Source organism: Psammomys obesus, unplaced genomic scaffold (assembly GCF_907164565.1).
Source record: "Psammomys obesus unplaced genomic scaffold, mPsaObe1.curated_primary_1811, whole genome shotgun sequence".
In the NCBI taxonomy this organism is placed as follows: Eukaryota; Metazoa; Chordata; class Mammalia; order Rodentia; family Muridae; genus Psammomys; species Psammomys obesus.
In genome coordinates this window covers 25,862,414-25,890,407 of record NW_026595981.1, presented here as the reverse complement: position 1 = coordinate 25,890,407, position 27,994 = coordinate 25,862,414, and the positions used below count along the sequence as shown (strand labels likewise).

The window sequence follows — 27,994 nt, the reverse complement described above, 5'->3', positions numbered from 1 at the left end:
GGTCCCCGCCCCCTGGAGCAAATGCTGCCGAGCTGCGGCCGCGGGGCAGACGCACGCGCTCGGGCCCTTCTAGCAGGCGCGAGCAGTCGCTGGGCGCGCGAAAGCGAAAGGAGGAAGAGGAAGGGAGGGCGAGGGCGGGGTGTTGAGGAGGGGCGGGAGGAGGAAGAGGAGGAGGTTGGAGCGCGCTCGCGCCTGGCCTCGCGCCCGCGCCGAGGGAGGGGGGCCAGGGGCGCGCGCGCGCACGCTCGCGTCCTCGCTCGCTCCATCCATCCATCCTCCGGTCGCGGCACGCGCGCGCGCTCCGGGCTCGCGCCGCACCCCCCGCCCGGGAGAGGCGGGCTGGAGTGGGGGGCGGGGGGAGGGGCGCGCGGACGGCGCGCGGACTGCGCGCGGGCGGGGTGAGGTGAGGAGGAGGAGGCGGCGACGGGACGAGAAGGGAGGGGAAGGGGCCATGGCCGCCCGGTGAGGCGGCGAGGCGGGGGGGGCAGCCAGACCCCCCGGCCCCGGGCCCCGGGCCCCGGGGAGAGGCGAGGACGGACCGACGGACATGGGGCTCCGAAGCAGCCGCCGCCGCCGCCGCCGCCGGAGGACGCGGCCCTAAGAGGCCGCCGGGCCCCGGCGCGGCCCCCCGGGCGGGGTGAGTACGGAACGGGGACGGGGGAGGGGCCTGCGGGGGGCGGGGGGCGGGGCTCAAGGCGGGGCTTGGGCCCCCTCCCCCCAGGTCTGGGTCAGTGCCCCTTCCCCTCCCCCCGGGCCGACGCGGAAACGCCCGGCTTTCCCCGGCTTCCCGGCCGGGCCGGGGCCCCCCGGTTTCCCCCTGGCTGGGTCCTCCTTGGGCGGGGCAGGGCCGGCCGGGGAGGGGGCGCGGGGCCTTTGTTAGGGAGCCAGGCCCCAGCCCCCGGGACAATAGAGACACCCTCCCGGACTCCTCTCCCCGGCCGGTCCAGGTTCTGGACAGGCGGCGACGGAGAGGGGTCGGGACGCGTCCCACTCTGCTTTACTCTCTGGGGGTCGGTTTGTCCCGGCCCGCTGCCGGCCTTGGTCGGCTCGGCTCTCCTCCCCCCAGTCGGTATGATGCAGCAGCAGTACCGCAAGGACGGGAGAGGAGCCGCGGCACGGCCTGCTACCCTTCCCAGTGCCCCTGGCTCGTTTGTCAGTCCCCACCCCACTCGAGGCCGGCAGCTCCTTAAACTCGTACCCACCGTTCAGTGGGGCCCCGAACTGTGGGAGCTGTTTCTGAATCCTACGGTGGGGATTTCTGGACTTTGGGGCTCTTGGAGAGACTTCCGGGCTGGTCCTGAGGGAGGGAGGGTTCGATCTGAAAGAACAGGTAAGGGGAGTGCCCACTCCTCGCGTGCGTACCACGGGGCTCTCCTCTGCTCCTGTTCGTGGTGGCTGGAAATGCCCTTTGCCTGTAGGCTTCTGTGGGCTGTGTTCTGTGGCAGGCTTATTTTAGGAGAAGACAAGAGTGGGGTGAAGGTTGTAGGGTCTTAGGGCCATTCCTACTTCTGGTAGCAGTACCCCCCCAAGTGGACATCCTGGCGGAAAGCAGAGGTGACTCCGAGAGCCCTTAGGGAAAGAAAGGGGGGTTGTCTTGAGTCTGTGCAGTTCTTTGCCACACCCTGTGGGTTTGCTTTGAGGCCTTAGAGTTCCTTCTCCTCCCCCTGCTGCATTGCACCATGGGTATCAAAGAGGGGTTTGAGTTTTGGGTACCTGGGATGAGCTGCTGCCTCCTATAGACCCAGAGTCTGATTGGCAGTATAGTTCAGGGCCTGAGGTTAGGCCTGGGAAGGACTAGGCCACCTCTGGTATTCAGGCCCTGAAGGACCATCCAGACTTAGTGATCCGGGGCCTTGGGGAGGGAGATACTCCGATGCCAGGATTAAGCCCTGGGCTCCGAGGTTGGGAGGGGAGGTGGCAGTCTTTGGAGGTGTCTTGGACTCACACCAACACCCCCACCTCCATGTGTGCAGCCCTGTTGCCGCCCGCCGTGCTATGAGCAGTCAGAGCGCCGTCTCCACAAGAGTTTACAAATGAAAATGGAGGAAATGTCTTTGTCTGGCCTGGATAACAGCAAACTAGAGGTGAGGGCTCCCCCACGTGTGCCTCTGGTTCTTTCTCTTGATGTCTCTGCGTTGCTATATCTGGCATCGATGCCAAAGTAGGAATTTGGGTAGTCGGCCTTGTTCCTTAGAGGGAAAGGCCAGCTGAAAAGGTCCAGGGATCTGGGAGGAAGAAAGAACTCAAAAAAGCAAGGTGGGGAAAGTGGCAGAGAAAGCATCATGTTTGGTTAGGGCCAAGACATTTGGTTAGTGAGAGTTGCTCAGTCCAGGGCGTGCCGCCCTTGTGACCATGGATACTCTTTCCCGGGGCTCAGGCCATCGCTCAGGAGATATATGCGGACCTGGTCGAGGATTCTTGTTTGGGATTCTGCTTTGAGGTACACCGGGCTGTCAAGTGTGGCTACTTCTTCCTGGATGATACGGATCCTGATAGCATGAAGGATTTTGGTGAGCTTCAGGGTGGAAGGAGAGTGGTCTCCCAGCTCAGCCCAGGAAGAACTTAGAGGGTTCTCTAGAAACCACCCTAGGTGCAGAGCCTGGAGCTCCTGTCCCGTGAGCTTAGGCAAGGATGAGCTTAAAGAGGGCCTGGGACCGTAGGTGAGCACAAGAGTTGAGGGTACCCAGCCCAGTCTGACCGCCACGCCTCTCCTGCCCCCAGAGATCGTGGACCAGCCTGGCTTGGACATCTTTGGACAGGTTTTCAACCAGTGGAAGAGCAAGGAGTGTGTTTGCCCCAATTGCAGCCGCAGTATTGCCGCTTCCCGCTTTGCCCCCCACTTGGAGAAGTGCCTGGGAATGGGTCGAAACAGCAGCCGAATCGCCAACCGTCGGTGAGAACCTTTTGCTTCCAGCATGGGTGATGCGATCTTTACCATCATGTAGTCTGGGAGGAGGTCACCAGTAGGGTACAGAGGGTGGGCTGTACTTGCTCCTCACATGCTTCACTATAAAATAGCGTGCAGACGTGCCCTGATTATTTCTCTTCTCAATTCTGGGCAGGATTGCCAATAGCAACAATATGAACAAGTCTGAGAGTGACCAAGAAGATAATGATGACATCAATGACAATGACTGGTCCTATGGCTCAGAGAAGAAAGGTATTTGGGGATCAGGGAAAGCCTGGGAGAAACTGGGGTGAGGTGGGAAAGTAGGGGTAGAGTATATATTTGCCTTAAACTGTCTCAGTGATGGGGGAGGAATGCAGTTTCTGAAAGCATGTAAGTGCTCTGAGAATGAGAATGTAAAAGTAACCATATTCTTTGTTCTGTTGTCCCTCAGCCAAGAAGAGAAAATCAGACAAGGTGAGAGCCGGGGCGAGCATGGGGGAAGTCTGGGTGAAGGACAGATACCCTCTCTTTTGGGCAGGGAATGCTCAGGTCTTTTGACTCAAGTGTGAGGTCACTGGGGGTCATTTTAGGTTTGGGAATAAGGGTGTCTGGTGGGCAGGGGAGCTCCAGAGGTTTTGCTGGTGGGTGGGGGGAAGGGAATATAGGCAGATAGTCTCTTACTGGGGACAAATAGTATGAGTTTGAGGTCGTTTCTTTGTCAAATCTTTTTTCCTTCCCTGGGTTCTCGGCTCCCCCTTATCGTTGCCCTTTCCCCAAAGCTATGGTATCTCCCATTCCAGAACCCTAATTCCCCTCGAAGATCCAAGTCTTTAAAACACAAAAATGGTAAGTGGGGACAGACCAACAGGTCATTGCTAGCTGTATTGTTACAGGCCTTGGGTGGAAGGGAGGCGAGGGGGTAGGAGTGTGAGGGAGGGCCTGTGATCCTTCTGTCACCCCCACTTCCTCTCTGGTTATTTTCAGGGTTCTCTGTCTGTACCTCTGCATCAAACACCCTTCCCCTTCTTTTTTCTTCTTCAGGGGAACTTAGCAACTCTGATCCTTTTAAGGTGAGTAGAAGCTGCCCTTTCCATGCTTCTTCCCATTGCTCTTGTGAGGTGGCTGGGATTTGGACAAGTGAGGTCAGGATGCTGACAACTAAAGGTGCTTGTAGAGCTATTTAAGTCTTGGGTGTGCGTGTTCCTTGTGGGTCCCGTCTTGCCCAAAAGCAGGTATGTTGGAAGGATTCTTAGAAAACTGCATGGAGGCAGGGATGAGAGGGACTTACATTCCCCACCCCTTTCCTGCCTTCTTCTTCTTCTTTTTTTTTTTAAAAACTTCTCTCACCTGTACCTCTGGTTCTCTCACAGTATAGCAACTCAACTGGGATCAGCTATGAGACCCTGGGGCCGGAAGAGCTGCGGAGCCTGCTCACCACGGTGTGTAACTTGGAGAGGGAGGGAGTTTGGTTTGGGCTGAGCAATGGGTAGATGTCGGGACCCTGAAGGTGACAGGTGACATAGCAGCAGGAACCATAGTTCTCTCTGAAAGTATGCTTCCTGGTCCACCTGGTCTGGGGCTGGTTTCTGCTTGGTGTAGAGGGAGCATATAGTGTTCTGGGTAGGTCCCCTACCCTTCCTTTCAGCTATGTTCCTCTTTCAGCAATGTGGAGTGATTTCTGAACATACCAAGAAGATGTGCACAAGGTGAGCACAGACAGACACTAAAAAGGGGCCGATCTTGGGCATGGGTTGGGGATACCTCTGGGATTTGAGCAATGGGCCCCCATCCTTACCCTCCCTTCATCAAACTGGCCTTACTTACTTAGGCCGCCATCTGGAGATTCACCACTGACTCTTTCCCTGTCCCTCCAGCTTCTGCTCCACCTGAGTTCCTGAAGTCCTTCCCTGCCTTGTCAGGGTCTGATCATTCTGTCCCCACCAGGTCACTACGCTGCCCGCAGCACACGGATGAACAGAGGCGAACCGTACGGATTTATTTCCTTGGGCCCTCAGCGTAAGTGACCTTTTCAGAAGGATGGTGGGTCAGGCTGGTGATCTCTTTCCCTAACATGCTGCTCTGACTCTTTCCAGCGTCCTTCCGGAGGTCGAGAGCTCCTTGGATAATGATGGCTTTGACATGACTGACAGCCAGGCCCTCATCAGCCGGCTTCAGTGGGACGGCTCTTCTGATCTCTCACCTTCTGATTCAGGCTCCTCCAAGACTAGTGAAAATCAGGGATGGGGTCTAGGTAAACAATGCCAATTAATCTCAGGGGCTTTTGGTGCTGGGCCACCTCCCTCCCTCCACAGCTCCACTTTCATCCCTTGTGCCTCCTTTTCTGCAGGTACCAACAGCTCTGAATCACGGAAAACCAAGAAAAAGAAATCCCATCTGAGCTTGGTAGGGACTGCCTCCAGCTTGGGCTCTAACAAAAAGAAGAAGCCAAAGCCACCGGCTCCCCCAACGCCCAGCATCTATGATGACATCAATTGACTTGGGTGCAAGGGATAGCCTTTGGCTGAGAGAGCCCTCTCTCCCGACCCCCACCCAGGCAGCACAGCCTGGCATACGGACAGCTGCTGGGGGTTTGGGCCTGGGAAGCTTGGTGGGCCAGGCAGGCAGAGGATCCAGTTATGTGCCCCTGGGGGGTGTCAGGGTCCTCTGCAACGAAGCATGACCCCTCGGCGTGCAGGACTCAGACCTGGACATATTATGCCTTGGACATAAGTTTGGTGGGGAGGCGGTTTTCCTATTTATTCTGTGAGTTACTGGATGTCCAGCTAGGCTGGGGGCCTGACCTGGGCACTGTGCCAGGGCCCTGCCTGCTCCCCACCCCAGGAACTGGACTAAGCCCTGCCGAGGGGCATTGGGGCTACCCAGGCGGCTTTGGGTTGGAAGCTGAGCCCAGAGGGGGCCTCCCCTGGCTGCCCTCAGCAATGTGAATGGGTCCGGTGCTTGGAGCTGAGGGGCAGGGCTGGTATGTCCTCTCTGTGTGCAGAGTCCTATCAGATGTCCCCAGTCCCCCGGGGTCGGCAGGCGCAGTGCTGTCTGCTGAGGTGGGCATCTAGAACTGCCTCACAGAGGCAGCCCTTTTCCCTCAGTCCCCATGGGCCTCCTTGGCAGCAGGAGCTGTCCTTTTGTTGTTGGGTGCCGGGAAAGGGCCTCCAGCCTCTACAGCTTCAAGGAATGGGAAGGGGAGGGTAGGAAGAGGGAGCCTGTATCAGAGTGGCCCCCTGCCCTCCCTGCCCCAGGGCTGTGAGGAGCGGCCCAGGTGAGAGGGACGGTGCTGCTTTATTTGAAATGTTTCTTACCTCATTCCCTGCCCCAGGAAGGGGCCCAGCCTCACCCTCCTGGGGTGGCCCCGTGTTCCCCCTTTCCCTTCCCCCCGCCCTGCCCTGCTGGGGCAGCCTGAGTTCCCAGCTGCTGCTTGCCACCCCTTCACCTTGACCAGCTTCGGCTCCTCCAGTGCTCCCACCTCTAAAGCCTGCCCTACTCCCCTTCCCTTGCCGCTTTTAAGTTATTTATTCTGTACTTGTGGTTTGGGGCTCTGAGGAAAAACCCTAATCTTGTGCCTCTCTCCCTTTGCTAGGAGTAGGGTGGGATGAGGTAGTCTCTGCCCTGGGTTGTCAGCCGAGGTTGGAGGGAGTGCTGTTACCCCCTATGTGGGACGGTTATGCCAAGGTACTCATCAACCTGGCCTACGTGTACTGTTCCACCTCCAGGCGGGTACCATCTTGCCTTGGAGCTGGAGGACCTGGCTGTGGGCTGGAGTACACCTGGCTGACAGGGATGGGGTTGACCCCCGAGCCAAGTTTTCTGGCACTTGCTCTACATGTCCCCTCTCCTCCCAGGAGGAGCCTGGGTAGGAGTACTAGGTAGCTAGTACCCAGGACTGGTTGGACTGATTTGGGTTAAGGGAACAAAAGAATTAGGGTTGCAGTACCTTGTCTGGAACCTCAGTCTCCCCCTGGGGTGGTTCTGATTGTGGCTGATGGCTGGTTACAATTTGGTTTTTAACCCAAGCATTATGATTATTTTTTTAAAAAGTCAAACCAATTTTGGCAGGAGTTAGAATAAATCCTGGAGCCTGGGCTTCTCTGTCCTTGGCCCTCCACAGCCTTCTCCCGTGAGGGGGAGAGAAGGTTCTGGGGCCACCCCCCACCCCCACCCCAAGCACAGGCTTGGGAGCCTGCTGAAGGTCAGGGGAAGCAGGTTCAGGCCGCTATCCCTTACGAGAAGTAGCTGCAGCTCAGGCCAACTCACTCTCTGCTCTCCCACCTCTCCCTTTCCCTCTGGTTGGAGGGAATAGTTTGGAAACTGGTTTGTCCACAAAATGTCCCCCGTTGTTCCTTGGCTCACCCTCAGGGCAGAGCCCCCTGCCCAGGCTGGGTAAGAGATGGGCTTGGTCCAGCAGGGACCCTGAGGGAACAAACCCTTTCCTTCTGGGGAGTATGCCCTCCCTACTGTGTAGTTGAACAGGGGCTAGGAACTCCCCACTCCCTCCCTCTTAACAGCAGGCTGTGTGGGTTTCAATTCCCATCCTCCCCACCCTGGCTAGGTGTCGTCCCTGTATCCTATCATGTGTCTGAATGTGTGTGGGGGGGTTCTGTACTAATTTCCATGGCCGGTGGCTTTTCCTTCCATGCATCACTCCCCCCCCGCATGCCCAGGGGCCACCCGCCTGGCATTACCGCATGCTGGGGTCATTGGGGGAGGGGGGTGGGGCTCACGCTGTCCTGTGGTCTTGAGATTTTTATTTTTGCATATGTAATCCATCCTGTACAGGTAGCTAACTTTGTAAACGCTGTGTATTCCCCTCTGCCCCCATGGCTGCTGGTGTAAATAAACTGCATCTCCCGTTGGTAGCCTGGCCTACTTACCCTCATTATTACCATGTTGCTGAGGAAGGGCAGAGCAGTCACAAAGAGGCTCCATAGCCACAAGATGGGAGTTTATTTGCTCATACTGACTGGCCATCTAAGGGCCTAGGGTAGGGTAGTCTATACCCAGAGTTCGTCCTTGGAACTGAGCAGGGCACTGGATTAGAGCCAGTGTTCTTTTGCAGTCTTGGGCCTAGGTTAGCGGCAGCTGTGGCTTGGTCTCAATGCTGGGGGCTTGGCCTTCTGCCCCAGTCTCCTTCCTGACTAAGCTCTATACAAGACTACTTAGAAAAAGAAGGGCAAGCAAAGTGCTTTGAAAGAAAGCAAAATTTCCTATTCCTGCTACAAGGGGCACAGGGAGGAGGTGGTAGCTGGGTGCTATAGGGAGAGTTGGCAGTCTTCACCCCTGCCTGTGAATTTAAGTTTCAAAAGATCCACTCATCTAAGGAGTGAAAGTTACTTCAGGCTCCCTACAGGGGTACACTAAGGCCATGCTGAGCTGCCCTGGCAGCAACCCTGGGGTCTAGGGAGCAGACATGCAAGACACCGGGAAAGGGCTAGGGCCGCAGCCAGGAGGGAAGACCTAGGGTCCAGGCTTCTCATCGAGCTTGGCCTTTGAACCTTGGGAATCCAAAAGAAGGGAGATGATATCCTTGTTTCTACCTGAGTTGTGCTTGCAGAGATATCTGTACCCTGTGGACATAAAGGGAGGCCACATACCTGCCTCTTGGGGCCTATGAACAGGGTACCCACCATATCCCTCCCTCCCAGGTCCTTGGGCCCAGCTCTGGCCAGGAAAGGGGGAGGCTGTGATGGAGGCAGACCGTGCCTCTGTCTCCCAATGCCCTTATCTTCCATACATCCCAAATACTAGGAAGCTGAAGAAGACCGTGACTCCCACCAAGGAGACAGTGGCAGGTGCTGTGAAGAACTGGCGGTAATTGATGCGGAAGTACCAGACCACACCCAAGAGCACCACAAACACAGGCACCATAAGGCTGCCCACGTTGACACCAAGGCTGGATGGCTCAGTGCTTGAGGGGGTCAAAGAGGCTGAGGGGCCAGAAGCAGCTGCTCCTGGGGGTGAGCGGTGGCAGTGAATCACGCAGTTGTTGGTAATGTTCAGGGAGCTCAGCGTTCGTGCTGGGTCCTGCAGCAGCCGGCCCTGGTAGATCAGTTTCATCTGGCTCTCTTGTCCAGGGAAGTATTTGCTAGAAGGATGAAAGGAAAGACTGGATAAAGAATAAAGATACACAAGCCTGGACCAAGAAAAGCAGGGCATGGGAGAACGTGATGGGCTATGAAGTCTTCCATCTCCCCTTAGCAGAGGCCAGCCCTTGAAATTCCTCTATTGCTCGCAAATCTGCACCAACTCCTTTAGGGAAACCAATGGCTAAGGCACAAGTCATGAGCAACTCTTTTTCCCAGCCTGCTACTCACCTTTTTAGGGTACCCACAGTGTCCTCTGGCCTGGCTACAGCTAGCTCCTCGGTGTCATTGAGGAACTTGAGGCGAACATTGATGAGGCTTGTGCTGGGAGAGAGGCAGGTGCTGTCATCTAATCCTAGTGGAGCTTCTGGACGGCTGTTCTCTAGGCCTGCTTGTCTTTTGGGCAGGCCTTGGATGTCCAGGAGATGCTCAAGGCTGGGCTCCATCTCTCCCCTGGCTCCAGGTTCCCCGGTGGCATCTCCCCCGCTGTCACTGGTCTCTTCAGCCTTCTCATCACTATGCTCTGACGGATGGGGGAGTTCGGTTGGCTCTGGAGTGCCTTGGCTTACCAGCTGGTCCACGTGCCCCAGGTGGAGAACAGATGTGTCGCCAGCCGACACAATGGTGCCCAGCAATTGGTTGTTACTGCTGTCTGCTACGTAGGTAGAGAGCCAGGCTAGGACCAAGGCTAGAGTCAGCACCACCACACCTGCCACCACCATCACCTCATTACCCACACCCTCAATGAGGGTGACATCAGAGAGCTCCATGGCCTGGCTGCTGACCGGGTCCACACTGCAGGAACAAAGGGGTACAGCATCAGCAGAGCCTGAAAGGTTATAACCAAGTTTCTAGTTTAAGTTCTGAGTCAGGCTGGGAAAAGAAAAGATGGGAGTTTGGTGTTGTGTAGGAAGGACAGCCAACCTCCCTGACTACAGCAGACCCTCAATCTCAAGCTAAGGACTTACCCTTGGCCTCTATTATGAAACCTCTATTACAAAGCTTTCAGATTCTATGCCCATAAGCAGCACGGGTCACAAGAAAAGCCTCATAAGCTTGTCACCAGCTGCTGACCTCTTTATTTATTTGTTTATTTATCTGGAGGATAATGGAGAAAGAACATTTGTTTCTTCTCTTCTTCTTTTCACAGGATTTCTCTGTATAGCCATGGCTGTCTTGGAACTACTTGCTCTATACACCAGACTAGCTTCAACCTCAGAGAGCCACTTGTCCCTGCCTCCTGAGAGCTGGGATTAAAGGCATGTGCAACCACTGCCCAGCTTACAGTTGCTTCTTTAGGCCTGGAGTTTCTCTAGGATTTCTAACACACGGTCAAACACATATGTTCCCCCCTCTCCCCAGCAGCCTCAGTGGTAGCTTCAGAGAATAAAGAGCTTCCTTCAGCCAGGTAGTGGTGTTGCCTGCCTTTAATCTCAGCACTTGGGAGGCAGAGGCACACTGGCAGATCTCTGTGAATTTGAGGCCAGCCTGGTCTACAGAGTGAGTTCCAGGATAGCCAGGGCTACACAGAGAAACCCAATCTTTAGAAAGCAAATTAATTAATTAACTAACTTAAAAAAAAAAAAAAAAAAGACTCCTTCCTAGGTACTATGTAGCCATCCTTACCAGATTCTCATTTGATTACATTTCATTCATGGCCACACATCCATTCATGCCCAAGATCCAAAATAAACATATTTTGATCTATCAAGGACAGAATGAGATCATTTCAAATAGATAAATGTATTGGGACTATCATAAGACACATTTGTCTCTTATGAAACTGTTCTGGCAAGTTCTGGGGAGCCACATGGGTAGACACCAGAAACATTACCCTCTTTGGTCTCCATGGTTGACTCAAACTGCAAAATCACTGCTTCAACATATACTCCAGTTATCTCAGAACTTGGGAAATAAAGGCAGTAGGATTCAGGGGTTCAGGGCCAGCCTAGGCTACATGAAATACCTTCAAGAAAACCATTTCCCAAGTAGAAATTATTTGGAAAAATTTCCCAACAGTTCCCACAATCTTTATTTTAGTTTGTCTTGTGCTGTAAAGGCTCTCCCTCTCTGCAGTTTCTGAGAAAATCATGGAGGCTCTCTGCATATTCCTTGGAGTACTTTCTCTTTTCCTCGGAGAATCTACTTTCACAGCTGTCCCTGTGAAATCCATCAGGTGATTATCATTACCAGACTATTCTCACAGCACCCATAAAACGTCATTACACTTATAACCTGTCCATCTCTCCATTGGCCCCTGGAAGATAAGAATCAAGGGTAGTTCTCTTTGTATGAAGCCACAGTAGCTGCTCAAAGAACATTTGTGGAACACACCTACATTCGAAGAGTTTCCACGGCCTTAATTAACAAACTGGCCCTGGAGTCTGGGAAACAATTAAGGATGGCAGTCTAGTCCCTCTTCCAGCTATGTAACTTCCAACAACTTTCTCAAAGCCTCAGCTTTCTGATCAGTAAAGTGAGGATTAAAATGGTTACCTACCTCATAAGGTTGTTTTGAAGATGACGTGAAATCATCGAAGCAAAATAATTAACACTGTTCGATAAACAAATGATAGCAATTATGTCTTACTCCCACAACTAACCCCTGATGCTAAGGTTAATGTCACGAACTGTGATTTAGACACACACACACACACACACACACACAAACTGTGGCGAAGACAGATGGAAACAGAGGACACAAGGAACTGCGTGGGCAGGAGCCAGCTAGGACCCCCGTATCTGCCTGTTCAAAGGCCTCAGCTTTCTCGTCCGCTGTGGACTACCCTGACCGCGCAGTGGGGAGTCGTCCCGGACCGTGCCTTTTTCTGAGGTTCTGCGTCCGAGAGGTCCTAGTCCCGTGTCAGTAGAGTCCATGAGCCCCCCTCCGCCCCGAGACGAAGGGCCTCCAGGTTGCGGACGCAGTGCCCAAGCCCGGCTCTCCCGGGCTGATGGTTAGGGTCAGGTGAGGGGGGTCACAAACCATCCACACCCCTCAAACTTCGGGGCGGGGCAGAAGAGCTGGGGGCGGGGCTTGAGGACGCGGAGAGTCCTGGGAAATTAAAGGGGGTTTAGATTGGTGCTGTGCCTGGATCGGGAAGGAGAGCCTCACCTGACAAAGCCAGGATAAATGTTTTAACTTCGCCAGGACAGTCTTTGTACTCGTCTTTCCGTAGGGGCCGGGGGAGGGGCTGGCAACTCAGGATTCTGTCCAGGGTCAGAGCTCTTCCGGCTTTTCTCGGAAGCTGTTAGCATCCGGAACCGGAAGTCCCGCCTCCCCAGCTTGCACTGATGACGCAAAGATACGTAAGGCGGACTGACGTAAAGTAGTCATTAACTAAAAGGGGCCAGGTTGCGCCAAGGCAGGAGGGGCGGAGTCATTGTTGGCGGGATTTCGGGCCTCCGGCGGTAAGGCCACGCCCACGGGGCGTGACCTCAGGCCGTCCAGAGGTCAGAGGCGGGGCCAAAAGAGGAGAAAGCGGCCGGAGGAGGGGCTTGTGGGAGGGGCGTGGCCTTGTGCTCAGAAGACTGGTTTAGCAGGCTGTGCAGGTCAACCGCCGCTGAGTTTCCCTCTTTACCCCGTGTTTTTGGTTTGTGTTGGTTTTTTTTTTTTTTTTTTTTCCGGCCTCGCTCCTGAACTCCGGACTAATGAGATTTATTACTCGCTCCGCCAGTGTGCACCAGGCTCCAATGTTGAGTCTCATAAGGTCTGGTATTTCTGACTTCTAAGAAAGTTGTTACTCGAGGAGACAGGCAAGAAGACAACTTTTTTTTTTTTTTTTAAAGATTTCATTTATTTCATGTATGAGTGTTGTATCTGCGCGTGCGTCTTCATGCCAGAACAGGGCAGCAGATTCCAGTATAGATGGTTGTGAGCCACCGTGTGGCTGCTGGGAATTAAATTCAGGACCTTGCAGCAGGGGACTGCGCTTATCTTCAGAGCCATCTCTCCAGCCCCCCATATTATAGTCTTAAGTACTGGAAGACTGCTGCCCCATGTAGCTTTGACAAATAAAGCAGGAAGGCATTTTAGAGCGACACAGATTCAGTGCCTTCTTAAAAAATGATTTTTTTCTTTGACTTTTATTTATTTATGTGTTTGTAAGTGTGTGCCGTTGTGTGTAGGTGCTTGCAGAGGCCGGAAGAGGGCATCGGATCCCCAGGAGCTAGGGTTACAGGAGGTTGTAAATCGCCAGTCTTGGGTGCTAGGAAGAAAACTCGGGTGTTCTGGAAAGAACAGCAAGCGCTCTTAACATCTCTCCAAGTCTATCATCCTGGATTAGTTTTTCTTATTTTTGTCTGTTAATTCCCTATGTAGTAGAGCAGTGGTTCTCAATCTCTGGGTCTAACAACCCTTTCACAGAGATCACACATCAGATATTTACATCAGGATTCATAACAGTAGCAAAATTACAGTTATGAAATAGCAACAAAAATAATTGGTTCTGGTTGGGGGTCACCACAACATGAGGAACTGTATTAAAGGATCGCAGGGTTAGGGGGGTTGAGGACTGTTGTAGTGGATGGATGACCTGGGACTTCTGCTCTTCCCAGCTCTGCCTCCCAAGTACCAGGATTACAGGCAGGCAACAGCATGGATTGACTCGGTGTTCTGATGGATCCTACCGTCTTGGTCGGTTTTTTGTTTGTTTGTTAATGTATCACATTTTATTTATTGACTGGTGTATTTGTGGGTGTGTGCACTAGAGTCCAGAAGTGGAGCTCAGGGGACAACTTGTGGGACTTGACTCTCTCCTACCATGTGGGTCCCAGGGATGGAACTCATGCCATCAGCCTGTGGCAAGTGCCCCTACACCGTCTTACTGGCCCCTCCTTAGTCATTTTCATGACACTGTAGATGCGATCCTTGTCCTTCTTAAACTATTGAATTTCGAGACTTACGTGTTTTTACTTACTTTTTTTGAGACAGATCTCCAAGTAGCCCAGGCTGACCTAGAACTTTTGACCCTCCTCTCTTAGACTCCCAGGCATCAACCACTATGTTCTCCTTCCTTTTTCTGTGTTCGTTTGTTTGTTGAGTCAGGATCTCGTGAAGTTGCCCCTGAATTCTCTCAGGCTCAGGAAGGCCTTAAGCTTTGTACGTGTCTGACTTAGGCTCTGGAATAATTGGAGTTACGTGACTCTGCCGAAGTACATGGCAGCTAGGCTGTGTGTTCACTGTGTGCGCGTGGGTGTGTGCAGGTATGTATGGAGGCCGTAGGAGTCTTCCTTAACCACTCCATCTTTCTGAGACAATGTCTTTCACTGAACGTGGAGTTAATTAGGCTTCAGTAGCTAACCAGCAAGGCCCAGGGATCTGCCTGCCTTCACCTCTCTAGTGACGGTATTACACATGCGTACAGTACAGCTGTGCCTGGCTTTTTAAAAATTAAATCAATTTAAATTTTTTTTTGAGACAAGGTTTCTCTATGTAGTCCTGGCTGTCCTAGAACTTGCTATGTAGACCAATCTGGCCTAGAAGTCAGAGAGAGCCACCTGACTCCCCCTCCCAGGTGCCAGGATCAAAGGTGTGCACCACCATGCCCCGATTTATTATTATTATTTAATGTGGATGCTGAGGATCAATCTAAGGCCTTCATACTTACACTTTACCAAATGGATCATCTTCTCAGCTCTTAAAATGACTTTTGTTTTGTGTTCTGAGACAGGGTTTCTCTGTGTAACAGCCCTGTAGTTTTGTAGGCCAGGCTGGCCTTGAGCTCACAGATATCCACCTGCCTCTGCCTCCCAAGTGCTGGGATTAAAGAAAGGCATTCACCACCATGCCCAACAAATCTTTTCTTTAAGAAAACAAAAGCAGGGCTGGAGAGATGGCTCAGAGGTTGAGAGCACTGGCTGCTCTTCCAAAGGTCCTGATTTCAATTCCCAGCAACCACATGGGGGCTCACAACCATTTACAATGAGATCTAGTGGCCTCTTCTGCTGTGCAGGTGTACATGCAGACAGAATATTGTATACATAATCAATAAATAAATCTAAAAAAAAAAGAAGAAAACAAAAGCAACATCTCTGAAGCAAGGCTCCCAACTCAGGACAGGGGAGGAAGGGAGAACACATCAGAAATGCCTCTGGCCTCTTCAAGGACTACAGCCCCAGTCTCAGCACCAAGGAGGCAGCTGCAAGCACTTAGTTGAAAAGGCACAATGCAAAGGCAGCCTATCACAGGAGTGGCCACAGATCAGACTCCTGTAGATTTAGTGCTGTCCAGGCCAAAAAAAAAAAAAAAAAAAAAAGGGAAGACTCTGCCAAGCAGTGCTCACCACTCCTGAGAACAGTTTCCAAGAATGGTTCAGTTCTGAAAACAGTAACCAGGTTACTCAGCCTGCGTCACTGGGCCTGTGGAGGGAGGTCAGAGAACACAACAGGATCTTGCCTGTATCTTGTTGAGGTCTTTCTATTTGTTTTGTTTCTGAGACAGGGTCTTGTGTAGCCTAGGCTAGCTCTAAATTCCCCAAACCTCTTGCTTCTACCTCCCAAATGAAGTCAAGTCACCCACTGTGGAGGCTTGGGTTCATTATTTTCAGGTTAGTACTAGGGATCAAGCCTAAGGCCTCCCACGCCCCTGTTGAGTTTTCACTTTGGCTTGATGGTTGAGAAGAGCTACTGAAAGGAATGACCAGAACTGTGATTTTTTTTTTTTTTCTGTTTTGTTTTTGTTTTGTTTGTGTAGCCTTGGATGTACTGGACTCACTTTGTAGACCAGGCTGGCCTCGAACTCACAGCAATTCACCTGCCTCTGCCTCCCTGAGTCCTGGGATTAAAGATGTGTATCACCAGGCCCGGCTAGAATTGTGGCTTTAAGATCATCCCAGCAATCCAGGACACGGGTTTCATTAAGAACTAGAGGTGAGGTTCTGTGATGGCGCACTTGGCTTAGCATGTGTCACGCTCTGGGTTCCATGCCTAGAGCTGAGGGGGAAACAATCAGAACAGCCCTTCCTTGACGCCCTACCCAGAGTCAGGCTGGATAGAAACACTACAGGCCGTGAAGCAGGGTCTGGCTTTCCCCCAAGATCTTGCTAGCTTTGAACTCACAATCCACTACCTCAGCTTCCTGAGTCCTGGGCTTAGAGGTCCATGCTGTCAAGTCCATCTGAGGGCCTGTCACTATGAAAAGGGCTGAGCGGGGGTGGGGGGAGAGCTACACGTGGGATCAGTTGCTTGTAGCTTGGGGAGACGTCTAAAGAGGCCATTTTCTGAAGCATGAGAGCGGTAGGTGTGTGGAAGGTGTTTGGGGAGGACAGGCTGAGAAGGCCTGAAGACCAGTAGGAGGCTTCAGATGTCAGTGGAGGGACAAGCTCCATCTGGAAGGCATGCAGAGTGCAGAGGAAAGGGGGCAACGGTTGGTTTCCCGGGGCTGGGTGTAGGAGCAGGGGGAAGTGGAAATGGCTTGCTCAGAGCTCACTGGATTCGTCCCTCCACACACAGCAGCAGGTAGTCTCTGAGCATCGGGGGCAGGGGGAGCTGGGTAGCAGCCTGCCGGCAGTTGCCACCCAACTGAGCACGGACAGCCAGGCGGGCCAGGTGCTGAAGCCGTCTTGGCTGGTTTTCCATGCTTAGGACTGAGCTGTAGAAGGCTTCATGTTCCTGGGCCAGAAGTAAGGGAGGCTCAGGTGATCCAGTACCCCCGATTTTGCCCTTCCAGGAGATAACCCAGTGGTGGAGGTCCAGGGAATTTTCACATAGCACCCTGCCATGGTATGGGGGATGGATTTCAATCATGTCTGTGGCCACTCCCACCCCAGACAAGCTGGTGGGATTCCCATCAAGTCAGAGGCGACTGATAAATGAATGGCTATCAGCAAGGGACCAGGGAGCATGGGAGGTCAAAAATCTGCCTGTACTGTTCCAGACAGGCCTGGAACCCAGGGGTTTCACTGCCCACCCCTTGTCTGCCCAGCGTCTGTCCTCCCTCTCTGAAACTGGTCTTGAAGCTCGAAGGGAGAGGCCTCTGGCCTCCCTAGCCCCTAGGAAACAGCGTGGCAGTCGGAATGGACCTACCTTCCACAGCTCAGGAAGCACCGCCCCCACCCAGGTTTCACAGGATGGAACGCATGGATAGGTGTTCAGCAGGACTTCCAGGGCCCGAGGAAAGTTGGCACAGTGTTTCAGCATCTGGGAATCAAAATAGGAGCTTAGGAGCTCCATATTGCCCAACTAAGGCAGGCCCAAGTCTGGCTAATAATATAAATCACCACACACACCCTCATCCATCTCTCCCATACCTCGGCCTGCCCCATCCACACCTGCCCCGAGCTCCTGGCCCAAGTTTCCTTGACTCTTATCTTCCTTTGGACACCCTCTTGCTCTCTGCCAAGATGGGGGTGGGCCTCTAGTCCCTGAGGGAGGCTTTTGATCTTCTAGACCCTTCCAGTCGGGGGAGTTCAGTCCCAGGCTCCCCGTTCCCGATTGGCACCGCCTTCCTAGGGCCCTCCCAGCGCACCTCAGGGTGAACAGGCTGAGCCCCATAGTCCAGCAGCGCTGCAAAGAGGACCTCCGGCTCCCAGTTGGGGGCGTCCTGTACCGCCTGCAGCGCGCAGTCCATTGGTGTGTGGCCCGCCCCGTTGGTGACTCCAACGCTGGCCCCGTGGCGAAGCAGCAGCTCAGCCAGGCCTCCGCAGCCATTAGCGCAGGCGTTGTGCAGTGGCGAGTGGCGCTTGCGACCAGCAGCCCGGGGATCAGCCCCAGCTTCCAGGAGGTGTCGCGCGGCAGCCTCGTGCTGCCGGCAGCTGCCTGGCCCCTCCGCTCCAGCGCACGCGGCGTTCAGCGCCGTCTCCCCCTGGCTGGTGCGCAGGCCCACGTCGGCACCGTTCTCCAGGTACAGAGCCACGTGTTGCTCTAGGCCACGAGCTGCAGCCACATGCAGGGGGGTGACTTCACTCTCCTGCGAAGCCACATTCACGGACGCTCCAGCCTCCAGCAGCAACTTGGCGCACCTACGGAGAGGGTGCAAGGCCCCAAGGAAATCCTGAGGACCCCAAGGCCTGCTATCACCACCCATATCCTTCCTACACTTCTGCCTGGAGGTCCGGCCTAGTGTTTCCCCTCCGATCACAGAAAGCCCATTACAAACAGCAGACTTAGGGTGACAGTTGAAGCTGCCAGAAGACCTTGAATTTTCAGATTAAAAAAAAAAAGTTAAGCTTCAAACGGTCTAGTGCAACAGCCAAGAGCACAAACAGCGTTTAACTGATGTGGCAGAATCTGGAGAGTCCACTGGACCTGAACTGATTTACTTTTTTTTGTTTTGTTTTTGAGACAGGGTTTCTTTGCGTAGCCCTGGCTGTCCTGGAACTCACTCTGTAGAACAGGCTGGCCTCGATCTCAGAGATCCACCTGCCTGTGCCTCCCGAGCACAGGGATTAAAGGCGTGCCCCACCACTGCCCAGCTCTAATCTACCTATTTTGTGCTAGGTGTGAAACGTAGGTGCACCCCGCCAGGCAAGCTATCACTGAGCTTACACCCCAACTCTGCCAGACTCAAATTCACTGTGTAGCAGAGTACAATCTTTAACTCCTGATCCTTCTGCCTCCTCTCCTCGCTTGCTGGGGTTACACCTCCACACCCAGTTTCTGTGGTGCCAGGGATCAAAGCCAAAGCTCCGAGCCTGCTTGTTGGTAATCGCTCTACCAACTGAGCTACAACCCCAGTTCCCAGTCTCCTAACATTGATAGGGCGAGATTTGGAAAACCCACTCCCCTGTACACCATGACACCTGGAATATTAAAGTGTGTTAGAAAAAACAGGCTATGTTCTCCCGGTCAAGGAAAGCACTCAGGGACCTCCCTACCCTACTTATCCTTAGAGGAACCAAGCAAAACCAAACCAAACAATTTAGAGAGAACCTGTTTCCCAGTCTCTGAATTCCTGGAAAAATTACAGGCCAGCACACCATTAGAGTAAGTTTGCTGTTACCCACCGTGGTGACAGCATGAGATGAGCTAAATTGTCAGTGAATAAGACCAAAGGTAATTTGTAAGAAAAAAGGGCTGTCACAGCTGCTGGAAAGCCAGGGGCAGATCATGTTAGTGAAACTGTCAACTGGAGAGTTCCCCCACCACCACCACCGAATACGATCCAAATCATGGATACAAGCCTCCCCCCCCCCCCCAGTGGCCAAAACCTGAGTAAACTCTGCCTTTGACAAACTACCCAGTTTAATTCTGCAGTAAATTCTAATTGTTGGCATATCTTGACTCCTAATACCGAGCTTAAGAAATGCTTAACAGCTCTCAGTAGGGCTCCAGGAAAGGGTCCTTGTCATCATATTCTAAAGGACACGCTCTGGGAAGATGCTTGAGTGCAGCAAGCTAGAGTTCAGTTTTATCCTAGGACCCAGAAAAGGAGCTGACAATTTCATTTATTGAGGTGGGGTTAGCAAGACCCTGCTGCCAACAAGCAATGAGAAAGGGTTAGGGACGTAAGCCTGAACTGGCCAGGTACTAGCTATTATGTATACCAGACAGGGAATCCTCCTGCCTCAGCCCCCTGAGTAAGGCTAGCAAACTTAGATCACTTTGGGCTCCACCACTGATCTACATAATGGGGACAAATCTCTAGCCGTGGGCGGTGAGTGTCTTAGTCCTTACCTGTCAGCTGAGTCTGTTGAACTGATTTGTAGGAGAGTAAATGCCACCAAGCAGGGAGTCTGAGAAACTGTTGACTTTTGAAAAGTTGACTAGGCGTGGTGGCTCATGCTTGAAATCCCAGGGCTTAAAAGACTGAGCCAGGAAGATCACTCAGAGTTCGAGGCCAGCCTGGGCTACAGTAAGACCCTGCTGCCAAGAAACAAACAACAGAAGAAGGGTTAGGGACGTGAGTCAGATAAGAGTATGCCTGCGGGCTGGAGAGATGGCTCAGAGGTTAAAAACACTAGTTCTTCCAAAGTTACTGAGTTCAATTCCCAGCAACCACCTGGTGGCTCATAACCATCTATAATGAGATCTGGTGCCCTCTTCTGGCCTGCAGACACATGTGCAGTCAGTATAGTGTATAAATAATAAATATATTTTTTTAAAAAACTTAAAAAAAAAAAAAGAGTGTGCCTGCCTACCATGTACAAAGTCCTGGCTTTGACTTCTGAGCATGGTGGTGCATGTCTGTAATTCATTATACTCAGGAAGTAGAGGTAGCCAGGCAACGTGAGCACTGGGGAGCAGAGGCAAGATTTCAATTTCAAGGCCAGTCTGGCCTAAATACCAAGTTCTAGGCCAGCCAGGTATACAGGGAAAGATTCTGTGTCAAAACCAAAATACAGATTTTAAAAATTAACTGGGATTTAAAAATAACTGGGAGGAGAGAGCAGAGCTGAGGGGTACACCTGTAATACCAATACTCGGGAGGCAGAGGCAGGGGGATTATAGGTGTGAGGCCAGCTATATCCCAGCAGAAGGAAAACCAGACACAGTGCTGTAATAATTCCAGCTCCGGGAGAACTGACCCCCTACTGTGGCCTCTTCAGGCCCCTGCACACACGTGCGTAATCACATACACTATACACAGAAACTAAACGGGGCCTCTACGAAAACAAATAGGTGAGGTGCTCTATAGACGACAAAGCTTTGCCAAGTTATCCTCGCGCCTAGGCAGGTGAGCTGCACACACACACACACACATTCCCCACAAAACCATCCCAGGCCACGGGTACCTACTGCAAGGACTCAGGAGCCGTGCAGAGGTGCAAGGGGGTCATGCCCTCCTCAGACAATACATTAGCCTTGGCACCGAATGTGAGCAGCAGCCGGACACAGTCGGGATGGGCTTGGGCACAGGCCTCGTGCAAGGCGGCACGGCCTCCAATTCGGGCATCAAGCTCAGCCCCCTGCAGGATAAGGTGTCGGGCACAGTCTGTGTAGCCTCTGGCCACAGCGATGGTGAGGGGCGCCGTCTGTTTGGTCTTTGGAGTCAGCACCCAGAATCCTGAAGAGAACAGGAAGTACTGTAGGACGTTGTATGGGAGAGCAGGGTGGAGAAGTTCCCTGTGGATGATGGCCTTCCCTAGTTACTGAGCACAAAAAGCCAAGCTATACCTCTGGCTAGGGGTCCACTCAAGTCCTGAGTTGGGAGTATACCTTGAAAGAGCTTTTTAAAATACTTTGTCAGCCAAGGCGGTGGCGGCGCACGCCTTTAAGCCCAGTACTCAGGAGGCAGAGACAGGCGGAGTTCAAGGCCAGCTTGGTCTACAAGGTGAGTCCAGGACAGCCAAGGCTACACAGAGAAACCCTGTCTGTGAAAAACCAAACAAACAAAAACATAAAACTTTGTCAGTGTATAACAAAACAATACACTCCCCAGCACTGAAAAAAAAAAAATCCCACATAGTATGTGTTAAACAAGTTGTTCTATGGAATCTCACAAAGGCTGAAGAAAACAAATAAGCAAATCCTGAACCTCAGGGGCTTTGAGTGGCTTGCAGACTCGGTGGCTCCCTTTATTCACGTCTGGCCCGGATGGTTTGGAGACAGTAGCCACACACAAGTATGTATATGAAGCTGAGCTTGGAAATGGCCAAGAACAGCACTGAGTTTTAGGGCATTCGTGGGGCGAGAGGGTTGCACAGATGCGTGTGTTGGGGGAAGAATGGAGGAAAGACCACGAATGAAAAGAGGGGTTTGTGGATCCCATGCCTGGGGTTGGCTTTGAATGGACTAGGTTCCGTGCTTAAGAGCAATGGCTGCTCTTCCAGCAGACCAGAGTTCAATTCCTAGCATCCACATAGTGACTCACAACTGTCTGTAACTCAGTTCCAAGAGGTCCAATGGTCTCTCCTTGCTTCTCTGGGTACCACACACACAAGGAGTGCACAGATCTACACACTGACAAAACACCCACATACATAAGATTAAAATGTAATTTAAGAAGAAAGGGGGGGATGGGACAGAGTGGTGGGTGGCACACACCCACAATCCCATCGCGCCACTCGGGAAGGAAACAGAGGCAAGCAGAAGTCTGAGTTCAAAGGCATATCAAGTTCCAGGCCAGCCAGGCCTCCATAATGAGACTCCGTCTCCAAAAATAAACAAACAAATAAACAGGGAAAAGGAGCTAGGTATGTGGCTCAACATGCCAGTAATGATGGCATGCCCACACAAACCATCGAGGGCGTCAGGGGAACCCCAGGAAAGTACAGGATAGACCTCAGAGTGCAGGGAGGTTCCAAATGCAGGGAGCAGGGGACAGTGAAACCTGGGTCTGCACGGGCAGCGGAAGAAGGCTTCTTGGAGGAGGTGGCTGTTAGCTCATAAAGAGTGAGTGCAGTGGGACTGGAGGGAACGGCTCAGGGGTTACAAGTGCTTCCTGCTCTTGCAGAGGACTGGAGCTGTGTTCCCAGAGAACCCAGAGCGCAGGCTCACAACCATAGCCCCTAATTCCAGGTTAGGGATTCCATTGTCCTCTTCTGTCCTCTATTGGCACTAGGCATGCATGTGGCACACACACACACACACACACACACACAAGCAAAACGATTGAACACAAAATAAAATAAGGAGAACAATGAGTGTAGCGGTGCGGGATGGGTGCTGACTGGCAGTTTGGTTGGGAGCAGGAAAAGGCAGGGAGCAGGTACCCTAGCACTGTGAGGCCGAGAGCTTGTTTGGAGGTTCTAATAGGGAGCAGGTACTGGTAGACCTTTGACCAAAGGCCAGCCGTCTGTTGGGGAAGGTGGTCCTCTTTGACAGAGCACAGAGCTTTGGGAGGGACACTGGGGTAGTGAGAAAGGAAGAGGCCAGCAGTCAGATCAGCAAAGTCAGCCTGGTGGTCAGTGGGGTGGCAGGTGTCACAACCAGAATGTTCACAACCTGGGTCAGGTGACTTTTTTTCTTTTTCTTTCCTTTATTTCTTTGTTTCTTTTCTTTTCTTCCTTCCTTCCTTCCTTCCTTTCTTTCTTTCTTTCTTTTTTTCTTTCTTTCTTTTTTTCTTTCTTTCTTTCTTTTTTGAGATAGGGTTTCTCTGTGTAGCCCTGGCTTGGCCTTGAACTCACAGAGATCCACCTGCCTCTGTCTCCCCAGTGCTGGGATTACAGGTGTGGGCCACTGTGCCCTGATTGGTCCAGGTGATTTTATATGCTCTGCCTCTGGTGAGTGTTTTGGGGGCTGGGAAATTAAAGATTTGAGGCTTTTGACCATTAGCCAGATGCTCTACCTGATAACACAGAAGAATTTTACAACTGAAAAATGACATAGCATTTGCTTGTTAGAAAGACCAGTCTCAAATATATATTTTTTAAGAGAAAGGACCCAAATCCACCATTCTATATTTGGAGAGTGTTTATATAAATCAGAGTGCAACTATGTGAATTTTCAAGTATTTTGCAGATAAGGTTACTGACATGGAAAGATGTTATATGAAAAAAAAAATCAGCTTTGTGGCGCTATGATGGCACACATCTTTAATCCCAGCACTCAGAGGCAGAGGCCAGCCTGGCCTACAGAGTAAGTTCCAGGACAGCCAGGGCTACCCAGAAAAACTCTTGTTTCAAAAAACAAAACAGAAGAAAAAGAAAAAAATAATCAGCTTCTAATCTTGCAGGTTGCTGTTTGGCTGCAACCCATTGCTCAGGAGCATGAGGCAAAAGATCCCAAGTTCCAGGCCAGCCTCGGCCACGTAAAGAGACCCTGTCTTGAGACAAATGACAATAATCAATTGAACAGGACCTGATAGGACAAGCACATGATCCCAGAAACTCCGAAGGCTGAGGCAGAAGGATCCACAAGTTCAGAATCTCCGTGGGCAACCGTGTGAGTTGACGGACAGCCTGGGTAACTTAGCAAGACCCTGTCTCAGAAGTTAAAAAGCATGCCGGCTGTGGGATGGAGCGCAGTGGCAGAGACAATGCTTATTAGCATTCAAATTAGGGTTCAATCCTATCACCCCAAAATAAAATTGGGCAGGAGGGGCTTGGCTTTCCTCAGCAAGTGGAACAATAATTGTATATGGATTTTATAAAAATTCTCTTTTATGGCAAAAAACTATAGGATATATATATAGAAAAACATGGATATATATATATATAAATAAAAACATATATATATATATAAATAAAAACATTTGAGTATTTCCATATAATTAATATTTATCATATAATTGTCAACCAAAACCAAAATTTACAAGCCATATATATATGTTATATAAGAACATTTTTTTTTTTTTTTTTTTTTTAAAGCTGGGCGCAGTGGCACACGCCTGTGATCCCAGCACGCTGCGAGGCAGAGGCAGGTGAATCCCTGTGAGTTCGAGACCAGCCTGATCTACAAAGTGAGTCTAGGACAGCCAAGGCTACATAGAGAAACCCTGTCTCAAAAGAATATAACTTTTGGAGGCTGGGTGGTGCAGTGGCTCACACCCTGAATCCCCACATTCAGGAGGCAGAGGCAGGTGGATTTTTTAGTTTGATGCCAGCCTGATCTACGTAGTGAGTCCCAGGTCAGCCAGGCCTACATAGTGAGTGAGACTGTCTGGAAAACACAAAAAACAAAGCCACAGTTGGCCTCAACTGTTTAGGAAGGAGCTAATATGGGTGATTATGCTAGGCAGTCCACTCTAGGGTCTTTAAGGAGAAGTGGGCTGTGGACTCTTCCCTCCCTACCCCCACTCCTGTTCCCTCTTCTGCCCTCCTAGGTGGGTCTCCCTACCCTGTTCCGCTGACCAGGCTAGCTGGTTGCTCACAGTCTCCACAATCATGTTGGCAGCTTCTTCATCCTGGAATAGGATCTGGACCTGCTGCAGGTCCCCAGAGAACAGGGCATTGTGGACAGCTGGGTCTCGGCAGGAGCGGCGGCGAGGCCTGGTGAGCCGGGCCTGGGGACCAGCGAGGTTCCGGTGGCTTCTGCACTGATGAGCAGCAGCCCGCCTCCTGTCCTCCCATTCCAGCCACTCTCTCTGTAGTCGGAGAGCGCGCAGGGTGGAGGAGGTGAAAGGGAAGCTCTCTCCTGCCATGAGAGAGAGGGTCCAGGGTCTGGGCAGCAGCACCTAGGCACCTTGTCCCAGCTAGCTAGATAGCTGGGGAACCACCCTGCCCCCTTCCTGGTAAGCCAGAGAAGCAGCTGATGCTATAAATAGGCCCCTCATGGCATTGGTAAACAGTTTGCCTAGAGTCAAGATCCTCATGCAGATGGTACTGGGCCAGCCCCTGCCCCTAGCAGGTCCTCAGCCAAGGTCACTCCTGGACTCCACTTCCCTGGAGTGAGTCCAAGAAGTCAGGCATGGGATAGGTGGGCAGGACGGGGCAGGGGAGGACCAGGGTTCTGCAGCCTCGTGGGGTTGGCCAGGAAAGTTGGCAGGAGCCCAGTGTGGCCCACAGATGTCAGTTAGGGGAGCTGGAGAGAGATTGCTGGTAAGCCAAACCGCCCTTCCTGAATTTGAAGTAACAGCAACCACTGCGTACGTGGACTGCCCTTTCTAGAATTTAAATGGCTCTCACAGCCGTCTCCCCCCACATGACCGCAGTCAGTGAGGTCACACAAAACAGATCTGGCCAGCCAACGACATGGCCGAACAAGTTCCTCAGTTCAGCGCCTGGAGTGAGTGGTCTTATCTTAGAGAGCTAAGGAATTTTAAGTCTTTTCTTGTTGTTTGCTTGTTTAAGGTAGGTTTTATTTGTGTAGTCTTGGCTGTCCTGGAACTCGCGCTGTAGTCTAGGCTGGAACTCACAGAGATCCTCCTGCCTCCGCCTCCAAGCGCTGGGATTAAAGGTGTGCGCGAACACCGCCCGGTGGAATTTAAATTCTGACAAGGTGAAACTGGCTCCAGGTCACCTAGCTTGTGGCCTCACTTAATGGCAGACAGTTAAGCGAGCCTCTCCCATGCTCTCATGCCCAAGCAGGACGCGGTCTCTTCCTTCACTGACTGGTTTTCTCCCTGGTTTCTAAGGGGACTCACAAACCTCCGTGAGTGGCGTGCCACGGGTTGACCTTGGACTGACGGGACAGAGACCTTCAAACCATAACCCCCGTCACCCTTAGGAGGAAGTGGCCGTGCTTCCAGGAGCCTCTAGGGGGAGCAATAAGGCTGCGAAAAATCGGCAGCTGGTCTGACTGTGTCTGCCAGGGGAGGGTGGAGAGGGATGTCAGCCAGCCTCGGCCTCCCGGGCTGGCGGCAGGCAGGGTGGTGTCTCAACAATGCCATGTGGGTTCCTCCTGGCTCCCTGTGCCCGCTCCCACCCCTGACTTTCCAGCAACTTCCCCGTCCTCTGTACCATTCACCTCCTCCGGGTCACGGGCTCACACACAGGATCTGTCTCTCCCACGCTGTCACCAGCTTCACTTCAGGTCCTCAGTGCCTTCAACCTGGATCAGCCCAGCCTGTGAGCATCTCTTCCCTCTGGCCACATGGCCGTCTGCAGCCCTGCCGGAATTATCTGTCCAGAAGGCTCACTTTCCTTAAAAGCCTCTGCAGTCTGGCTCCGGCTCTTCCACAGAAGTCCCAGTTCCCTCGTCTGGCCTCACACCTCGGGGCATTCCCACCAGGTTCTTCACCCTTGCCTGCTGTCCTGGTGGCACGGAACCTCCCAACTCGTTCATCCAAGGCAACCAGCGTGTCTAGGTGCCCCTGCAATGCCAGCTACTCAACTTCTGAAGGACATCGGGTGGGCTTGGCAAGGTACCCATGCCATAGACATGGCCCTGGATGTGGGCTCCAGGGCAGGCCCTGGCATGGTCGGTCTTGACACAGGGCTTAGGAGCACTTGCCTCACCGTAGGCTGCCCTCTCCTCAACACTGAATGAAGGTCCCTGTTCTCTGCCAGAGTGAACACTCCTCTACACGCCCAGGTGGGTGGCAGCAGCCTGCGTTTTCTCGGCATTGCCCTCACGCTCTGCTCAGTCGCTCCGTGCTCGGCCCCAGCTTCTTGGTGGCGTTCCAGGGTGGGAGATCGCAGAAGAATGAGGTCATGGCCAGAGGGGGGTTGAGGAGCCTCAGAGAAAGGCACCTCTATGGAGGCAGCTGTGATTAACCCCACTGGAAGCCATACCATAGCTTAATTGCCCTGCTGACGGCCTGGCTGAGCACCCACAGCTGAGTTCCCAGGGTTGGGAGTCTGGCAAAGCCAGGTGGGGCCAAGAGGGGCCAAAGTAGTGGGTGTCCATTTACTCCCTAAGGCATAGAGAAGTCAGAGCTTGACCTCTGCCCTGCCTTCTCGCCTCGCAGCCTCAAAGCACTGACTATAGCTTTGTCACCCAGAGACACCAGTGTGTAGGTCTTTTGTTTGTGTTTTTGTTTTCTGAGACGGGGTTTCTCTGCGTAGTCTTGGCTGTCCTGGACTCACTTTGTAGATGAGGCTGGCCTTGAACTCAGAGATCGGTCCGCCTCTGCCTCCCTGAGAGCGGGGATTACAGCCACCACACCCGGTTTAACAATGAGACAGAGAAAGGCGGCCTCGGTGTCCAGCAGCTAAACTGGATAGAACAGTGCCCAGGAATTTGATGCTCAGTCTGCCTCCTGGGAGCTCAGTCTGGGGAACAATGAAGCACCCAAGAAACTAGGAAGAGTTAGGCGTTAGCAGCAGGCAGAAGAGGGGGCATGTTAAAACGTGAGGCATTAGGGAATGAGTCCTTCGCTGCCCCTACATTCAACAGCTTTCAAGCTGCTTACTGTCTCCTGTCAGACCGTATCCATAGGATCAGTCTCTCAGAGAAGAGAAGCGGCACAGTCAAGACAGGCCTCTTCAACCTGCTTCCTTGGGATGGAGACAAGGTTGAGAGCGCAAGGTCCGAGGTTCAGTTTCCAGCACTGCCAAACCCAAAACAGGAACAGATTTTCACAGAGTCGTCTTACAAGATGGCTGACCAGTGGCTGGAGAGATGGCTCAGCAGAGCCCAGCACCCATGGCAGGTGGCTCACAATCTCCCGTAACTTATGCTCTAGGAGTTTTGGCTGGACTCTGTAGGCACTCACATGCAGCCGGCATGTGCGCACACACGCACAAATAAAAACAAACTCCACCAAAAAAAAAAAAAAAAAAAAAAAGTGATAGCTCTCAGAATGATTGAGGTC

The 27,994-nt window shown here is 52.5% G+C and overlaps 3 protein-coding genes across 10 annotated transcripts; 1 reads left to right on the top strand and 2 right to left on the bottom strand.

Annotated features, from left to right (window-relative positions):
- Window positions 1–474: 474 nt before the first annotated feature.
- On the top strand, window positions 475–7,758 carry Atxn7l3 (ataxin 7 like 3). Of its 6 annotated transcripts, none has more exons than XM_055619699.1 (13): window positions 475–637; window positions 1,974–2,084; window positions 2,378–2,510; window positions 2,722–2,893; window positions 3,063–3,160; window positions 3,342–3,364; window positions 3,691–3,736; window positions 3,932–3,960; window positions 4,261–4,329; window positions 4,553–4,596; window positions 4,835–4,906; window positions 4,984–5,141; window positions 5,238–7,758. In XM_055619699.1, exons 2-13 carry the CDS (start codon window positions 2,034–2,036, stop codon window positions 5,384–5,386), a joined length of 1,044 nt encoding a protein of 347 aa, XP_055475674.1. In that variant the 5' UTR covers window positions 475–637; window positions 1,974–2,033; the 3' UTR covers window positions 5,387–7,758. The 6 variants fall into 6 exon arrangements, with proteins under 6 accessions (XP_055475674.1, XP_055475672.1, XP_055475673.1 ...); XM_055619697.1 differs by having other exon boundaries at window positions 3,875–3,960; XM_055619698.1 differs by having other exon boundaries at window positions 3,670–3,736.
- Window positions 7,759–7,823: 65 nt separating this feature from the next.
- On the bottom strand, window positions 7,824–12,251 carry Tmub2 (transmembrane and ubiquitin like domain containing 2). Of its 3 annotated transcripts, none has more exons than XM_055619700.1 (4): window positions 12,095–12,251; window positions 11,483–11,536; window positions 9,214–9,777; window positions 7,824–8,984 (listed from the first exon to the last, which is right to left on the bottom strand). In XM_055619700.1, exons 2-4 carry the CDS (start codon window positions 11,515–11,517, stop codon window positions 8,621–8,623), a joined length of 963 nt encoding a protein of 320 aa, XP_055475675.1. In that variant the 5' UTR covers window positions 11,518–11,536; window positions 12,095–12,251; the 3' UTR covers window positions 7,824–8,620. The 3 variants fall into 3 exon arrangements, with proteins under 3 accessions (XP_055475675.1, XP_055475676.1, XP_055475677.1); XM_055619701.1 differs by lacking the exon at window positions 12,095–12,251 and adding an exon at window positions 11,805–12,070; XM_055619702.1 differs by lacking the exon at window positions 11,483–11,536.
- Window positions 12,252–16,346: 4,095 nt separating this feature from the next.
- Asb16 (ankyrin repeat and SOCS box containing 16) lies at window positions 16,347–24,940 on the bottom strand. The gene is made up of 5 exons (XM_055620517.1): window positions 24,637–24,940; window positions 20,656–20,923; window positions 17,447–17,939; window positions 17,005–17,118; window positions 16,347–16,590 (listed from the first exon to the last, which is right to left on the bottom strand). Exons 1-5 carry the CDS (start codon window positions 24,938–24,940, stop codon window positions 16,405–16,407), a joined length of 1,365 nt encoding a protein of 454 aa, XP_055476492.1. The 3' UTR covers window positions 16,347–16,404.
- Between the last annotated feature and the right edge of the window lie 3,054 nt (window positions 24,941–27,994).

What these genes read in the sequence shown, in the direction of transcription:
- Atxn7l3 (XM_055619694.1), top strand. Translation starts at nt 2,034, where the DNA reads ATGAAAATGGAGGAAATGTCTTTGTCTGGCCTGGATAACAGCAAACTA. An exon ending in ACCAAGAAGATGTGCACAAG is followed by an intron (nt 4,597 to 4,834) that starts GTGAGCACAGAC and finishes TGTCCCCACCAG; the next exon opens with GTCACTACGCTGCCCGCAGC. An exon ending in TATTTCCTTGGGCCCTCAGC is followed by an intron (nt 4,907 to 4,983) that starts GTAAGTGACCTT and finishes GACTCTTTCCAG; the next exon opens with CGTCCTTCCGGAGGTCGAGA.
- Tmub2 (XM_055619700.1), bottom strand. Translation starts at nt 11,517, where the DNA reads ATGATTTCACGTCATCTTCAAAACAACCTTATGAG. An exon ending in CTTCAAAACAACCTTATGAG is followed by an intron (nt 9,778 to 11,482) that starts GTAGGTAACCAT and finishes TTGTTCCTGCAG; the next exon opens with TGTGGACCCGGTCAGCAGCC. An exon ending in ACTGTGGGTACCCTAAAAAG is followed by an intron (nt 8,985 to 9,213) that starts GTGAGTAGCAGG and finishes TCATCCTTCTAG; the next exon opens with CAAATACTTCCCTGGACAAG.
- Asb16 (XM_055620517.1), bottom strand. Translation starts at nt 24,940, where the DNA reads ATGGCAGGAGAGAGCTTCCCTTTCACCTCCTCCACCCTGCGCGCTCTC. An exon ending in AGCCTGGTCAGCGGAACAGG is followed by an intron (nt 20,924 to 24,636) that starts GTAGGGAGACCC and finishes TGTTCTCTTCAG; the next exon opens with GATTCTGGGTGCTGACTCCA. An exon ending in TGCTTCCTGAGCTGTGGAAG is followed by an intron (nt 16,591 to 17,004) that starts GTAGGTCCATTC and finishes CTTCTGGCCCAG; the next exon opens with GAACATGAAGCCTTCTACAG.